This window comes from Alligator mississippiensis, chromosome 1, assembly GCF_030867095.1.
Source record: "Alligator mississippiensis isolate rAllMis1 chromosome 1, rAllMis1, whole genome shotgun sequence".
Taxonomy (NCBI): Eukaryota; Metazoa; Chordata; order Crocodylia; family Alligatoridae; genus Alligator; species Alligator mississippiensis.
The window spans coordinates 351,979,131-351,995,530 of NC_081824.1; the positions used below are offsets into that span (position 1 = coordinate 351,979,131).

The 16,400-nt window shown below is 40.1% G+C and overlaps 1 protein-coding gene across 8 annotated transcripts in view; it reads right to left on the bottom strand.

Moving 5' to 3' along the window:
• The window catches only part of MCF2L (MCF.2 cell line derived transforming sequence like), a 178,591-nt gene that overhangs the window by 40,989 nt on the left and 121,202 nt on the right, over nucleotides 1-16,400 (bottom strand). For 7 of the 8 annotated variants that reach the window (XM_059721059.1, XM_019484966.2, XM_014600419.3 and 4 more), the window contains exons 4-7: nucleotides 9,582-9,672; nucleotides 1,873-1,992; nucleotides 1,367-1,483; nucleotides 691-840 (exon numbers count right to left, since the gene is read on the bottom strand). In XM_059721059.1, the coding sequence (XP_059577042.1) occupies nucleotides 691-840; nucleotides 1,367-1,483; nucleotides 1,873-1,992; nucleotides 9,582-9,672 (478 nt within the window). Of the gene's footprint in view, nucleotides 1-690; nucleotides 841-1,366; nucleotides 1,484-1,872; nucleotides 1,993-9,581; nucleotides 9,673-10,271; nucleotides 10,363-16,400 lie in introns of those variants that run through there. The other variant, XM_059721062.1, reaches the window with a different exon arrangement.

Consider the following 16,400-nt stretch of genomic DNA (forward strand, 5'->3'; position numbering starts at 1 on the left):
TCCTTATGTCCAGCCTGAAACGATCTTGTAGTAGTTTGTGACCATTCAACCTCGTCATCCCTTGGGGCGCTCTGGTGAACAAACGTTCCCCCAGATACTGGTAGTCACCCCTGATAAACTTGTAGGTGGCCATCAGATCACCCCTGAGCCTGCGCTTTTCCAGGCTAAAGAGCCCCAGGGCGCTCAGCCTGTCATCGTAGGGTCTGCTTCCCTGACCTCTGATCATGCGCGTGGCTCTTCTCTGGACTCTCTCAAGCTTCTCCACATCCTTTTTGAATTGTGGAGCCCAAAACTGGACGCAGTACTCCAGCTGCAGCCTCACTAAGGCCGAGTACAGGGGGAGAATGACGTCCCAGGATTTGCTTGAGAAGCATCTATGGATGCAAGCCAGCGTTTTGGTCGCTTTACTAGCCGCAGCATCGCATTATATATTATATAGGAATCCATGCCAAAAAAGATCCAAGTGTAGCCTCTTTCTTTGACCTTAAGGAGTATTCTTTTGCAAAGAATAAAGTTTCTTGTTTAACTTCAGACTTTCTTACAACTGTCTAGCTATACAAGAAGGTCTTACATGCATCTATACATTTAAATTTAAAAATCCCTCCAATTTTCAGCTGTACTTGTATTGCTAGTTATAACTAAAACAATGTGCAGACTAAAAACACTGTTCCCTCCTTGCAACATGCTTACCTTCATTTTATCCTTCTTTTCTGTGTGTGCGGCAAGAAGGATGCTGGTTGACTGCACATCATTTGGTAGTTCTGTCTCAGCCAATTCAGTCCCAAAGGACTGAAGCATTTGAGCTGTTTCCTTAACCATTAGGGCGAAATTTTCTATAGCCTTTGGGAACAGAAAAGAGTTAAAGAAATGTCATGTGCTCTGAACACAAACTCCCACTGAAAAAAAAAAAAAGATGCAAATGTTGTAAGATGACCATTAAAGCTGAGCAAAACTGACAGACTTCCAGAGATGAAAGATGGTCTATACAAAATATTTTGCAAGCAGCAGATTTGTATATAAGATACCTTCACCATCAGCTCCTTAACTGCATATTTTCTGTAGGATTACATCAGATACATTTCCCACACTCTTTTACAAACTGCTATCATTTTTCAACTTTAGTTTTCTCTCCACTGAAGGAACAATAAGCCTCCCCTCAACAATATTCTGCAGCTTTGTTGCTCCAAACCCCAAGAAAACCACTCCCAAACTTATTACTCATAATATTTCTCCAATATGACTAAGTCCCACAGGGACTCCTCAGGCCATGTCAGTGCACATTAACTGGAATTTGTTTTTATAAATGATAACATAAAACAGAAGGGTCCATTAAACTGAAAAAATAAAGCAACAACTGGAGACTTACAGTGCGATGAGACAGCCATCTGCTATGGGAATAATCTAGACTGCCACCGAGGTCTTCTGTTAGCTGTGATTTACCAATGTAACGCTGAAGTTCTGTTACTGAGCCCAACATTATGATCTGCAACAGCAAGAGCAGGATTAACATTACCTAGCCAGTGACAAGGAATTTTGGGCTAAGTGCTTCATATCAGATTAGCTTCCACATTGCTGGGTTTTTGGTTGTAGCCGTGTTGGTCTAAGGACATAGGCAGGCAAGGTATTGTATCAGATTACCAATTTTGTTTACATCATTATTAAAATACTATTATTTGTCTGTGAGAAGGTTGATAGACAGGTTTTCCTCAAAATTACAACACAGGAAAAAATAATACCTATATAAAATTACACAGACCAATTGTTAAAAATACTTTTATGCAAGTTTGTTCTTTTGACAAAATGTTCTCAATTTCCATATGAAGTCTTTTAATACATCCTTATGAACATAAATTGAAGAAAAGGACTACTTACAGGTACCTTCATTTTAAATTCATCTCTGTTAAATCTGAAGGCAAGGTCGGTGAGAGTTCGGTGGAAAAATCCTGTCGGGCGTAGAACAAGGACTAGCTGCAGGTTTCCTGGGAAAGATGCCTGCAAATATAATGAAACCAGTTTGTCTTAGTTTCTGTATCTGGTTTCTACAGTTACAAGTAACCCAGTCTGAATCAGGCCATAAGGAAGGCCTCTCAACGTTTCACCGAATAAAAACTCCAGGACTCCAATTACTGTAGAAGGCCACTGTAATTTAATTATGATTTAACTATTTTTTGTGGGATGTAAAATGTTTCAGTGCTGTATTACATGGTTCACAATTACTATTGATACTAGCTATAATAAAATGTGGTAGTTCAAGAAGGTAACATTGTTAAATATGAAGAGATAGCTTAATACAGTAGGAGCCAACAGTCTTGGCAGGTGTACCACAAATTAGCCCCACACTCTCCTTGAGTCTCTCTAAGATCCCTTTCCTCCACCTGCTGCTCTGCTTTCTACTCTGTACTCCCTGCCTGATCTGCTGCTCTGATTTCTGCTCCCAGCCTGATCTCCTGTTGTCTTCTCCCTTATCTGTGGCTGTGCTGCTTATCTGCTCCCTGATATGCTGTGTGCCACATACAGGCTTCCCATGCCACAGGCTGGCTGGCCATCCAACAGCATGCAGTAGTGTTTAGAATTGTTTTTTCATTTTTTTTTTTGTTGTCAGCATCTTATCATCAACTTCCATTGCTCCTTCAATGAATTGCAAACACATTTTCTTGTTTATGTAGCACTTGCTAGTTGCTACACATAAGAAATATGATTTTAATGAAATGATTCTTGAGAAATGTGGTTAAAAGCAACAACACCAAACTTGGCAGACAGAGAAATTAAAACCTTAACTACCATTTCCCTACAAACTCTTAATCTTCAGTAGCCTGAGAGATCCTTCGAAATGATAGAAGGTAAAACAGCGGTTCTCAAATCACGGGCTGCAGATTGTACTGAGCCCTGGGTTATAGCATTTGCCATTCAAAAATGTGATAAAGTACTTGATCGTCACTGAGAAATTGAGGGCTGATACCAATCTGTTGGTCCAAAAAGTAAGTGAACCATTGCTTTAGTATGAATAAAACTTCCCTCTAAATTAAGGGAGAAACAAAAGTGATTTGATTGGTTTTTCACGTAGAATATGGAGAAGTACAAACCCAGATCATTCTAATTTCCTGTATCAACCACCAAATCATCCTTGTCTTACTGCAGATTATAGGTCCGTTGTATTAACAAGAGAAGGTTTTGTCACTGTTTATGCCAGATTGATCCATAATTGCCAAATGCATGGAAAAAATTCCTATGAAAGGTATTTTTGCTGAAAAAAAAAAAAGATAGGAAAAATATCTATTTAAGTTACGATAATTTAACAAAAACAAAAAGGCTGAATAACTGTTTCATGTTAAGAAGTAAATTTAAATTACTTCGGCCAGAACATGACATTGCAGATGCACACAAAATGAAATTTTCTTGAAAGCCTAAACCCAAGAATGTTTGTTTTCAAGATGGGAACAGCAATGGCTTCTGTTTCAGACAGGAATTAGGAAGAAAAATCAATGAAATAATGAATAAGCTTTTACATATTCTCTGTACAGAATTTAATTAATGCTTGATACCTTAATTTGAAGTCAATTTTCTCTTTTTATCAATATTAATCCAAAGGATGAATATTATAGGGAAGAGGCATATTTTTTTCCTCCAGCCCAGGCAGTCTATCCAAAACAGCGCTGCTATTCAGTCTACAACTATTTACACTGAGGCCACGGACAGATGAACTGGCAAGCCTGCAGCAAGTCAAGCTGTCCTATTTCAAAAAAACGCTCCAAGCATGTGATGTAATACTGAAAGAAAATTTAGTCCCATTTGAACTGTGGCAAATTTATCATGCTTTTCAAAATGCCTTCCTTGCAATGCAGTCTGCTTCTCTCTTACCTTTTCCATTGCACATCTCCATTTGTTTGCATACAAATACACATCTTTCCAGATTCATGCCTTAGGTTTCACTTTTCCATTGAAGTATCAAAGCTTTTCAGTCGTTTCCAATGGAGTACTTAGCTTCATACAAGCCTACTTTTGTCCTCACATCTCCACTTCCCTCTATTTCTTACTTTACTTTGAATCACTAATGAGCATTAGGACAAGTTGTAAAACTGGAGAAGTGCTACAGTAAACAGTGCTGGTCAGGTGTCAGCTGTTCCCCCTTTTCTGAGCTCACATCATCACTAGTAACATTAATGCCTTTTTTGAAAGCCCTAGTGACTTGCAGAGACAAGAATATGATCTAAGAGGAACTCCTGGAACACAGTTCAATTTAAAAAGCCAGCCAACTTTACAATGTACAAAGAAAAAAAAAGCACTGAAAAAAAAGTCATTTCATTCCAATCCAGCAGAACATTTGTTATAAAGCTCACCACATAGTAAACAGACCTAACAGACCACACAATGACTTCTTAAAAGCACTATGCCAAATTAAGCAGCACAAAAATAAATTGTCAATTATGTTAATATGGTTACTAAGCCATAAAATGAAGAATGCGAAGAACGTCATTCTACGATAAATGAACAATGCAAGAGAGATGGAACAAAAATATAGGACAATTCTGGTTTACAAGGTTTGTACTCCAAAAGACAATTCATTGCAATTTGAGGGCAGAGTGGAACAGAGGCCCCTCACTTCTAGACCCAGCCCAGCTCCCACCAACAGCCCAGGCAGGGTAGCTAGTAGAGCTGTGCGAAATTTCTCTGGCAGTTTTGTTTCAATGCTGTTTCAACTTGTTTCGAGCTTGAAACAGCAAAATCGGAATGAAACAGAGAGCTTTGAAACAGCCTCAAAATGAAACGAGGCCAGTTGAAACATTTTGAATTTCGAAGCTCAAGTTGGGCTTGCCTGCAGGGAAACAGAAACTAAAGTAAGGAGAGGGAGGGGGAAGGAGGGCTCTCATTATTGACTGTGTAGCTGGCCAGTGACTGTCATCTTTCCCTGGGGTCCCTTCCAATCCCAGTGCTCTGGGGGAGGGATGGAAAAATTGCATAAAAAGCAGCATTGTTTGATAGTCACGTATGTCATAAGTTTTTATTGTCAGCGCCAGAGGTGCAGGACCCCAGAAGCCCCTGCACCCATCTCCTTGACAGCTGGCAGGCTTCGTGGCTACAGCAGGGCCTAGCAGGCCTACAGCTTTCATCCCCCTGTGCCCCAAGACAGAGACAGTCCCACAAACACCCATGTCACAAGTTTTGCCTGTCAGCAGCCTGAGGTGCAGTTCCCCAGAACCCCTGCACCTAGCTCCTTGACAGCTGGCAGGCTTCATGGCCACAGCAGGGGCTACCATCCCTGCACTTTTCACCCTGCTGTGTCTTAACACACAGTGTTACCCATGTCACAAATTTTGCTTGTTGGCAGCTTGAGGGGAAGTTTCCCTGAAACTGCTGCACCTCTCTCCTAGAAAGGTGGCATGCATCAGGCCCTCAGAAGGGGCTACTATTCCTGCAAGTTTCATCCAAATCAGGCAAGAAATAACAAAGTCTACAGGCTGTTTCAAGCTTCCCCATTATAGTCTATGGGTGAAACACTGAAACAGCATCAGAACAGTGAAACCGCTATGACAAAACAAAACGGAACAGCTGTTTTGAATAGAAACAAAATTTGAAACAAAACGCCATTTTGTCGAAACATCAAAATGCAAGTTGAAATGGAACGGTGCCGTTTTGCACAGCCCTGGTAGCTAGGAGGGGGGCTCCATTTCACACCCTCCCTTCCAGCTACTGCCATGCAAAGCAGCCAGCAGCTCCTGCTGCTCCCTCTCCCTCCCCTGCCCTTCCCCACTAACAGGCCTAGGGATAGGGCTGAGGGTGGTGCTCAGTGTTGGCACCAGCCTCAAAGCACAAAAAAAAAAAAAAAAATGAACCCTGGAGGGAACACAAATTCCTTAAGGCACTCTGCTTTAGAGTGCTTTCATCTAATACTCAATTTGACCAGGGTTAATTTTTCACATGACTGGCCATTTTAAAAGCGCTCTGCAGCCATGCACGTGTGTTATGTCATGGCTGTATAGCGCTTTCAGGGGCCCAAATGTGTGAAGAATTGAACTTATGTAAGCAAGCATCCTATGGCTGGTTTATGCTTTTTCTTTCCTTTTATATTTATTTATATGTTACAAAACACTTTTGGCCAGAATACCCAAATATTTTTAACGTGAGAAAATGAACGCAAGGCAACCTGAAACTACACCAACCATTAACTTGCTACAATTACCCAACATGGTCCAATGGCATATTCTTCCTTAGGATTAATTGTTTATGGGGGTTTATTAAGAAGCTTGAGTTAAATGGGCTGACAGACAGGCATCTTGAGTTGGAATCATTTTAAAGAAGTAGCGATACAGACATGATGCATAATTTACTTTTCACTGAAGGCTGAGATATTGCAATTTACCCTTTGTTCACTGTGCAATGAGAGCATGCATCTGGGTAGTTAGTTCAGGGGAGCTGGCATGTTTTAAGCCCTTGAGCCCTTTTACCTCATAGAAAACTGTTCATATGTCTGTGCCCAAGTACCCCTCAATGATAATGGCTTTATAAACATATTTTCCCCATCTTTTCTCTCTTTCACATGTCAAAGATCCACATAAAAGAGAAAGACTGATTATATCAAGGAAATTGTGTCAGTGACTATGCCCAAAGTGATGTCAAATGCCTAATGCAAACAAGCTGAACAAAAGAGAATCAATCTCATTCAACTTCTGTCAGTTATGGTAGTCTTAAGTATTACTTGTTACAAGAGTCTAAAAGTTGTTTAATAGAATTGTTTTTGTTTGCTTGTTTTACAATAAGTATGTCTTGGAAAGGGAACAATGTTTTACACCAACAGAAATATCTCAAAACAGAAAATTAACCCATCACACTCCATTGATACAAATCAGAACCATTCCTATGAGATCACAGGGCTTATGAGGTACTAAATCCTGGATAAGGATAAACTTCTAACTCAGATTATTCGAAGTAAAACTGCTGGGTTTGAAGACATGATGCAAAAAAATTAACTGAAGTACTCCTCCCCACATTATTCCCACTTTTGCTAAAGTTAAACAACCTCAAAAGTAGTTTGGCTCATCTGTTAGCATGGCTGACTACACAGCATCAACAATTAAGAGCATCTTAATCCATCTGCATCTGTGTGCCAGGTTACATCCGTCTAGGAAGCTTCACTTCCTTTTTCTGGACAAGGTCTTGGGTCAGAGCTACATGTCTGGATTACTGTTAATTACTTCATTTGAACCTGAATATGAAATAAATGCATAGGTTCCAAGTGGTATAAAGTGATTACCTGTTTTTTTTCTCTGGTTTTGGCTATTATGAACATCTCTAACCTATAATCTTGTCCTTCCATTGGCTTCTAACCTACTTTCATGGCCAGTTCATAGGAAAATAAGGCTGGAAGGGACCTCACAAGGTCATCTAGTACTCAAGGCAGAATCACCCCTAACTAAACCATCCCAGCCAAGTGTCTAAACCTGCTTTTGAAAACTTCCAAGGACAAATTCCACAGCTTCTCTAGCTAACTTGTTCCACATTTGACCATCCTCAGTCAGAAAGTTCCTCCTCAACTCTAACCTACATTTCCCCTGCTGAAGCTAAAGGCCATTGGCCCTAGTTTGGTCTACTATGGTCACAGAGAAAAGCCTGTCTCCAGCCTCTCTGTAATCACCCTTAGGGTATTTGAAGACTACCACATTCCCCCTCAGTCTTCTCTTCTCCAAACTAACTAACCCTAATACTTTCAGCCTTTCCTCATGAGTCTTGCTTCTCAGGCCCCTAAATTGAAGGTCTTGATCCTAATCATTGAAGCAATCAACAGATCGGATCCCTGCTACAGAGGCTGCATATTGATCTGTGAACCACCAAAGACCACTCCTCTCCTATTGGACAATGAAGCTCATAAAATCCAGAAGAAAGGTGTAAGAGCAGGGCATACAGAATACTTTGTTGAGGGGGGCAGGCTGTGAAACAAATTTACAGAGCAGATTAAATTAATTAAATACCTATTCACCTTTAGAAATGCTGCAAAACATTACCATTTGATAGTCATTTTTCCATCACAACCAGAACGGCATTCACATCATTGGTCACTTCATCCAGCTCACCCATGAAAAAAGCAAGCAAACAAAGAAAGCAAAAGGCCCTAGCCAAAGTCATATTCCTAAAAGCCAAAAAGAAAAGAGCCAGAGACTCGGCATAATCCATTAGGGACATTACTGCTGCTATTTTTTTTTTTTTTTAAAGGAAAGCTGGGTGCCAATGAGTAGCAATTTACTCTAAAATAGACTGGATCAGAATAAGTATTTAAAGCTTAACATCCATTCCAGGCAAAAACTCCAGCTGCTCCTACATTCATGAGAATGATCTCTCTGTCCCATGTGCATCACAGTACACGTAGATTCAGGTTGTATTCCATGACGTATATAAAACTGTGTAGCTGGGATAGAGTTAGACACACTTTTGAATGTAAGAGCAGATGAAGAATGTCTTGCATTTGAAAGCTTGTCTAACTATCCCAACTACACAATTGGTCCAATAAAATATATTATCTGAAGAAATCCTTGCTTCTTCAATACTATGAAATCTCAGCAGCTCCAAACTCACCTCATCTTGGTCCCTACCACTGGATTCCTCTCAGTGTCTTAAATTAGTATCTCTAATTTTCATGATTTGTTGAGCCAAGATTTACTTTTCCAGCATTTCTTGGCAATATATAAAAATCTTCTAAACAACTTAGAATCACTTTAAGAGTAATGTGAAAATGCATCCCTCAAAGGAAAGCTACATTGTGTATTGTTTTGTACTTATACAAATTCCTGAAATACTGATAATGACAGGTTAGAAAACAACAAAAAGTATAAGGACATATTATAAGTATTCAAACATTATTAAAATGAACATTCTTATCATCCAACTTCTCTTTCTTTTTCTGCTTACATGTTAAGAGTTTGCATTGTTCAATACATTTTGAGCATACTGTAGTTACATTTTGAAAAATTAGTAGCTCAAAAGTTTTGAGTTAATCTCTATTTGAAAATATATGAAAAGCATGCCAAGACATTTATCAGGTGCCTTGTAGCTTCTTTATAGAACCTCCAGTTTTAAAGGAAGCCAACTTGGTATTTAAATAAAATAAAATGCAATTTTTAGGAAGTTTGTGGGCTTAATATTTTAGTAGCCAACAACATACATGTCTAGAACATGCTAAATCTGGTAGCAAAAGTTTTAAAACACATACCTAACTCTTCACACTCAGTAAAAACAAACAAACAAATAAAATGAAAATATCATGCCACAGCATTCAAGCTGTTTGGGTTATCAGTGCAAAGGCTATTTTAGACCAGATCCAGGTGTATGCATTCATACACAGATGTGGTAAAACAGATTTGTCTAACTTTACTGCTAGAAGCTGTAGCATACAAGCGTATCATACATACTTATGCTATCCTATGCATTTATACTACCAAATTAAAATGAGAAAAATGAAGAATTGTTACAGCGTATATCTTTATATATGAGCTATACATTAACAGTTCCATAAGTTTACTGCATTTTTATAGATGCAAGAAGTTCAAATTTTAAAGGGCCTTCATAAGGCTTTCGCTGAAAGCTGAACTCACCGCTATTCGCAGGATTGAGGCTTTCACTGAGGTCCATTTGTCTTGCCTACGATCTATGACAAGGATAAATCCAATTCCAGCATCTCGCAAGCTAAGTTTGGAGGGAATAAAAGAAAAACTATAGTTACAACACACAGATGAAATCGGTCTCCAGTTCTCTGAAGCCATAGTTCACAGTCGAGCAAAATTAGTAAATTAACCTTCTTGCACTGAACCTTACGTTATTTCAATTATGCACATGACTGCATACAGTTACCATGAGGAAGACAGTGCTCCCAAATGGATTCTATGCAGCTTCATTTAGTCAACACACAGAACTGTCGTCAACCCTGGGAGGCGAGATTTTTGCATATCCTGTACCAAAATTCCTTGAAGAGAATGTACGTCCCTTCAGTTTTTTAGGAGGATTGTTACAAGCATAATCCATCTTCCACATACTTTTTGATATCCAAGGTTGAAAACAGAATCATTTCCCTTCTACAACTGTTACTGTAAACCCCCTCTTGGATTCATTCCTTATTCTGTTGGTGTCTGAACCCCTTTAAAAAACACAAGCTCCTAGGATCCATGCCTCCCATTAATTCTTGCTTCTGAATTTCTCAGTTTTCCATGTTAGGAAGTTTCTAATAGGGGAATTTTTATATTCAAAGCAAAAAATCCCCAAGGAATCCAAGAGCTCAAAAGTCATACACTAGAAAAAGAAGATAAGATGCACTTCTTTGGGAAGGAAACATCTGTGAGAAAGATCACACTCGAATCCGTGTGTAAAGATGACCTTTGTTTTTCTGCTGCGTTCAACTGCAAGTCTTACAGTCACAGAGTACAAATAAAGAAATCTGCTACTGTTTTGTATTTCACATCCAAGCCAATTGTGCGATGCCAGCAGCAGACTTGCCAGCCAATCGCAACTGGAATGAAAATGACAGGCAAGCTGCCTTGAATGGCTTTTTTTTTTTTTTTTTTTTTTAAATATTTGGCAAGTGTTGTATATACTGTATTTGAAAAACACCATATGTTAGTTTAAAGACAACAAGCAAATATAAACTGAGGTTGACCTATATTGTCTCTACAGAAGCTGTAAATACTGTGCTGGTAAAAACTATGGTTTAATTTGTTGTTTATTGTCATATTGCACTGATAAGCTACTGATACTTGTATTAGCCTGGAAAGATGATATGAAAATACACCCTGCTTATTTAGCACACCAAGCTGTTGTTTGCGATTATCATCCTTTACATTGGTAGCTGGATTCATTATGGAAAAAGGGTATTTCATAATAGATAAAAACTCGAGGCACCCACTGCAATCTCTTGCCTGCACCTTTACTACTACAGGTGGTAATATCCCCTCTACACCCTTCCCTTTTCCTTTACACACTGCAAGTAGCTCAATATATGAACTAAATATTTATAGGACCAAAAAAGAAAATAGAACAAGATGTTAAAGAATAATTACTAAAGGTATACAGAAATGACCAAAAAAAAAAAAATAATGAACACAGAAAGAAAATTGAAACAAACACATGCGCCATTTTCTTAAGTAACACACACAAAATACATAAGCATTTTGTACTGAAAAGTGTTCTAGATTTATATTGCTGTAAAATATTGTTTTAGTTTCAATATGACCACATTTAATACGTGCTTGCTCTGCTGTATTTTGTCTGTTTCTTAATCTGAAGGGAAACGTGACAGCACGTAGGCAGGAAAGCGTTGTTTAGACCTTGTCTAGAAGCCACTCTTCTGTTTACTATAAACAAGAAACCTGGCTACTTGTCATATATGACGAGAATCCAGGTTTCTTGTTTACGGTAAATATATATATATATTTTGGGAAATGTTTGTGTTCCAGGTCAAATTAGCCAGATCAGGTTTGAATCCTTTTGATTAAGCAAAGTTCAAACACCATTATGTACCAGTGCAACTGGCAAACATCCTCCATCCCAGACTTTTCAGCCCGAAGCATCAGATACTTCCAAATCCAAATCGGCAGGCATCCTATGCTCAGGCCCAAGCCTGAAGGCTTGGGGTTCAGGTGCCCCTGAGTTTTACTTGCCCTCAGCCAATGTCCACAGACAAGCTAAGGAGGAGTTCCCCATTTCCATAAAGTCAGCATGTAGCCAAGATCCTCCCACTGGAAGCTGGCCAGTTAGAAGCTAACTATGAGGCTCTTCTAGGGAGTCCTGTCTGTATTTGGACCGGGGCCGCACCCTCCACTACACAGTGCCGCGACCCAACAGACGTTTGCTGTTGGGTTGGGACGGTGGGGGGGGATCAGGTTCCACTTTGAAACTGATCCAGGAGAACTTGCCCGTCTGCAGCCTCTCCTCTAGCCCTGTACTGCCCCCCCCCCAGCTCTTGTGCTTGTCTACAGGATGAGATGGAGGGAGAGAAGGGGGAGGAGGAGGTTTATGGATTGGAGCTCTCCCTCTGCCCCCCCCAAGGCAGGGGGTTCTAATCCACATACCATCCCTCCATAGCTCAAGCTGTGCAAACCCTACCCTGGAGCTCCCTCCCCCTCCCTTCCTACAGATAGCACCAGAGGTGGGGCACAGCTGCATCAGTCCATCCCCAGCTGTGCAAAGCGACAAAAGTTAATGAAGGCATTCCACTTTGGAGTGCCTTCATCTGAAACTTTGTTACATGAGAGTTAATTTGTCACATGATTGGGTACTTGTAAAGTGCTCTGCAGCCATGCACTTCTGTCAGGGCACAGTTGTAAAATATTTTCAAGGGGCTGATTGTGCAACAAATGTCACTTCTGTCAGCACCCTAAGGCACATGTTTAAATTACGGAAGAGGAACACAAGGCCAAGTAAACTCTCTTCCCAGGAGACCTCTGGAAGAGTGACATGCCTCAAATGAGCCCACCCCTGAATCCCCAGCATGATCTCCTCCACTCCTCCTCTTACCTGTAATTTAATCAGGTCTCTCAACCTATGAGGTGTGGGGGGAGGGAAGGAAACACAGGACTATTTTTAGTGAAAATCCAGCAACAGATTTTGAAATGGCTGAGAATTTAAAGTAACCCTGAATTACTGGAGTAGGCGTGTGGAGACAAATGTCACATTTTACAGCACTCTTCATGTTATCCCATGATGACTAGGCATGTCCCTACTACTCTGCCTCTTGAACATTATTAGACTGTCATCACCACTGCCTGGCATTCATTCCAGATGCCAGCCTCTATTGCCCAATTTTTCAAATGGGAGCCACAAGCAGTGGTGATGCGTAGCGGGTGTAGGTGTATCCCCTGAAATTGCTGGTTCACCCTGACAACCAGTGTTCCCTGCTTAGGCCACGAGAGTGCCAGCCAGGCAGTTGGGGTGCCAGGAGAAGCATCGCTGGCACTTGTGGTTTGGTGCAATTGGCTGCAGGGCCCCCCGCACCCCCCCTGGTTGGCACAACTGACTGCAGGGGGACCCCATCCCCAGTTGCTGACTGGCCACTGGGGGGGGGGGGCAAGTGCCCCCCGCCCCCCAACTCAGGAGGCACTAGTTGCCCATGGCCACAGGAGTTCTACTTCCATCAGTTCCACTAACACACATGGATAACTCTGCACACTTTATAACCCTTACTGCTAAGCAAGGCTTGATATCTGTACCTTAGAAAAAAGGCAAGTATTAGCCCCTCCCTGTTCCAGAAACACTTGGCAGAACTTAAGATTACCATTTGTCTTATATGGTACACTGAAAAACACATCACCAATTTGTCTTTTGTAATGAATGGGCTAAATTTATTTAAATGAAAGGGAGTCTTGGTTAGACTGACAACAAAGTCCGTCAGAAACAGAAGCCAGTCATCAACTCCCAGCAATCCTTTGACATCCATAAAAATTATGAGTCATTTGCTAGCTATTTATTGCACTCCCCCTCAATAGTTTGCCTTCACAGTGAACTGGAGGAATTTTAATTCAGTCATTAATTTTTTTGAGTATGTGTATGTATGAACTGAAAAGTGTTAAGGCTTCAACCTTCCATTAGAAAAAAATAAATACAAAAGCATAAAGAGATCAGTTTTGTTCCTCTAAAAGTTTACAAGCAGAAAAAACAGACCCTCCCCCCCCCTCCCCCCCAAGTCTAGCACTGTGAAGATGCTGAAAAGGTTATATTAGTAGTGCTCTCATACTAAAGGTCAGAAGTAGTAGAAGGAAGTGTGAGGGGGAAGATATCAAGAAACGGAGAGAAAATTATTCTTTATTATCTGTCCCTTCTTTCAGTACCCCTGCAAAATGTAATGTTGAGTGACTAAATGGTGCCAAAACAACCACTTTCTACTTTGTAAATGCACAATTCTCACAGCATAGGGCAAAGGCTGAGATTTCTATTCAGTGAATCTTCTGCTTTGTTATGGGGACATCACCCTCCTTCGTCTTCTGTTTGTAAGATTTATGACTTCATGTACCTGGGGGAAAGGGTGGGAGAGTTTTCTGTCGGGCTGCAGAAGAAAACTTTCCTTTAGGGTATGTGAAAGCAATTACATATTCATCTTCTGAAAGATCCTTCCATGTCTCTGAGGTATGGGTGGTGACAGCTGTGACATAAATAAGGAGGTCTAAAGTTTTTGCTGCTTTTATACTGTTGCATGCAAATTGCTTGTATACATTGCCCATCCCAGTGACAACAACAACATAGTTATTACCTTCTGGTTCCTCAGTGCCTTGGTAAGGCAGAGTTCACAGACATTTCAAATTCAGGACAGGATTAGATCATTTTTGGCCCACCCAAGTGATATGGATTTAATAAAGTTTATTTGGATCTTAACAAGCTGCTTATTTTTTCTTTAAAAAAGCTCAAGTCCACAAGCATGCAAACAGGAAGCTAACTGATCTTGCTCTTTGATCACTGACTACCTTGACCATACCTTCCTGGTTACACTAATTTACCTAGGAACTTTTGCTTTCAAAAGCTGTGCAATTATTTCAGCAACAAGACTTCAAATGGGACCCAGTGAGGAATCACTCTACTGAGCGAAGCATCAGAGGGATATATTAGCAACAATGCTGCAGGTGAACTGCAATAATCACCAGGCACTAACTCTTACAGAGAGGTCAAGCATTGAGGTGGTAACTGCACTGATCATTAAAGAACAGCCTCATGCATCAAGAGGATCAGAGACTGCCGAGCACTCTTCATAGTAAAAAGTGTTTATACGCATCTGAAACCAGGTATTATTCTTTATTTGCTTGTTAAAAGACTAGGACAAGGAAGAGCATAAGTCAAGAGCATAAAAGTCAGCCTGCTTAGTAGTAGGTGACTAAAACCCAGATAAATAAATAGTGTTTGTTTTCAGATAAACTGAAAGTCATAAAGCCTCAATAGCCTGGATTATAGCCATCCCACAGCTCTCTTCTGACTCAGAGACAATGGCCAGGTAATCCAGCTGCATTCAGCAAAAACAATGTAAATGTCAGTTCCAAGTGTGAAGCTCTTGAGAGCAATGACAGGCAAGCATAACTAAAGATTCTCACTCCACCAATGTCAAGAATGACATCTTTCAGAAACCCCCCACAAACAATGTTCCACTTGTTACTTAGGTAGGAGAGAAACAAGCTTCTGCTCATTAAAACTTTATATGGGCTTTGTAAGGTACTCTGAACACTTGGTAGAGACTGGCATCCAGTAGGCAAGACAGAACTGTACACTACAGCAACTTTAGTTGAAAGGAAATGCACCACCTGCACACCAGTACTATATTTTGGATATTAAGACATAAGAAAAAACCCTCAGATTCTTAATCCAGGAGGAGTTAAATACTGCACAGAACCAAATATGCAAGAAAAGGGGGATCTATTTTCCAGACATTAAACAACTGTCTGTACAGAGGTCTTATTATTTTGTTCTTATGGGGTACCTGTACACACCACAGTGTTTAATCCTAATTAAATTACATGGGTTTATAAAATTTAAGCTTGTTTATTCTGGAGCATCACATCAGTGTTTGCATGTAGTAGCTTTTCAAACCAAATAAGCATTGGAGCATTGCATTGGTTTTCAAATTAATTAAGCCTGGTCCCTGACCACCCCTGCCCCCCAACCCATGCTGTGCCACACAGCTGTGAAAGCAGGGAGCTGACAAACACTACAAGAAAAAAAGAAGCAGAAGCAATTTGACAGTGGAAACAATTCAAAGGGGTGCATTACAAAAAAAAGTCACATCACCATCTGGTGGACAGAGGCTCATTACATGTTTGAGTGCTTTTGTTTGCACGCAATGAGTCTATAGATGTGACGCTTTAATTTGTGGTGAACCAAACTAAACTATACTAAAAGGAGTTTTAGTTTAATGCTCCAGAAAGACTTTTAAACCATCTGGAAAACCTGCTTTTGCAAACGAACAGTCACACTGTTTTAGCACAAAAGGGCAAAAAATGTAGCATGTACAAAGGCCCCTGGTTCTTCATCATAACATTTACCATCTCTTCAGAAATGGTTCATCTATGTTTTTTCATCCTACAGTCACCAGTTTGTTTTTTGAGCAACTTAAATTAATTGAAGATAACTTTCTCTCCTTCCCTATTCTCTAAGGAAATGTTTTAAATTTTTGATAAAGGTGGCAGATAGATTACTAACAATATCAAGGAGGCAAAAGTGAAAGGCCTTTTACTTGAGAAATCACTGCTTCTAAAGAGAATGCAATTGTCTCATGCCTCTTTCTGTAAAGTATGGGAATAAATCATATTTACCCGTCTCCACAAATGCTTCAGAACTTGTACCTCACACAATAAGTCATAATATTAAGTCTTGGTTTCAAGATGGAAACTTTCTAATAAAGGTCATTTTTTTGAAGCAACATGTACGAGTAAGACAGATTGTTAGAC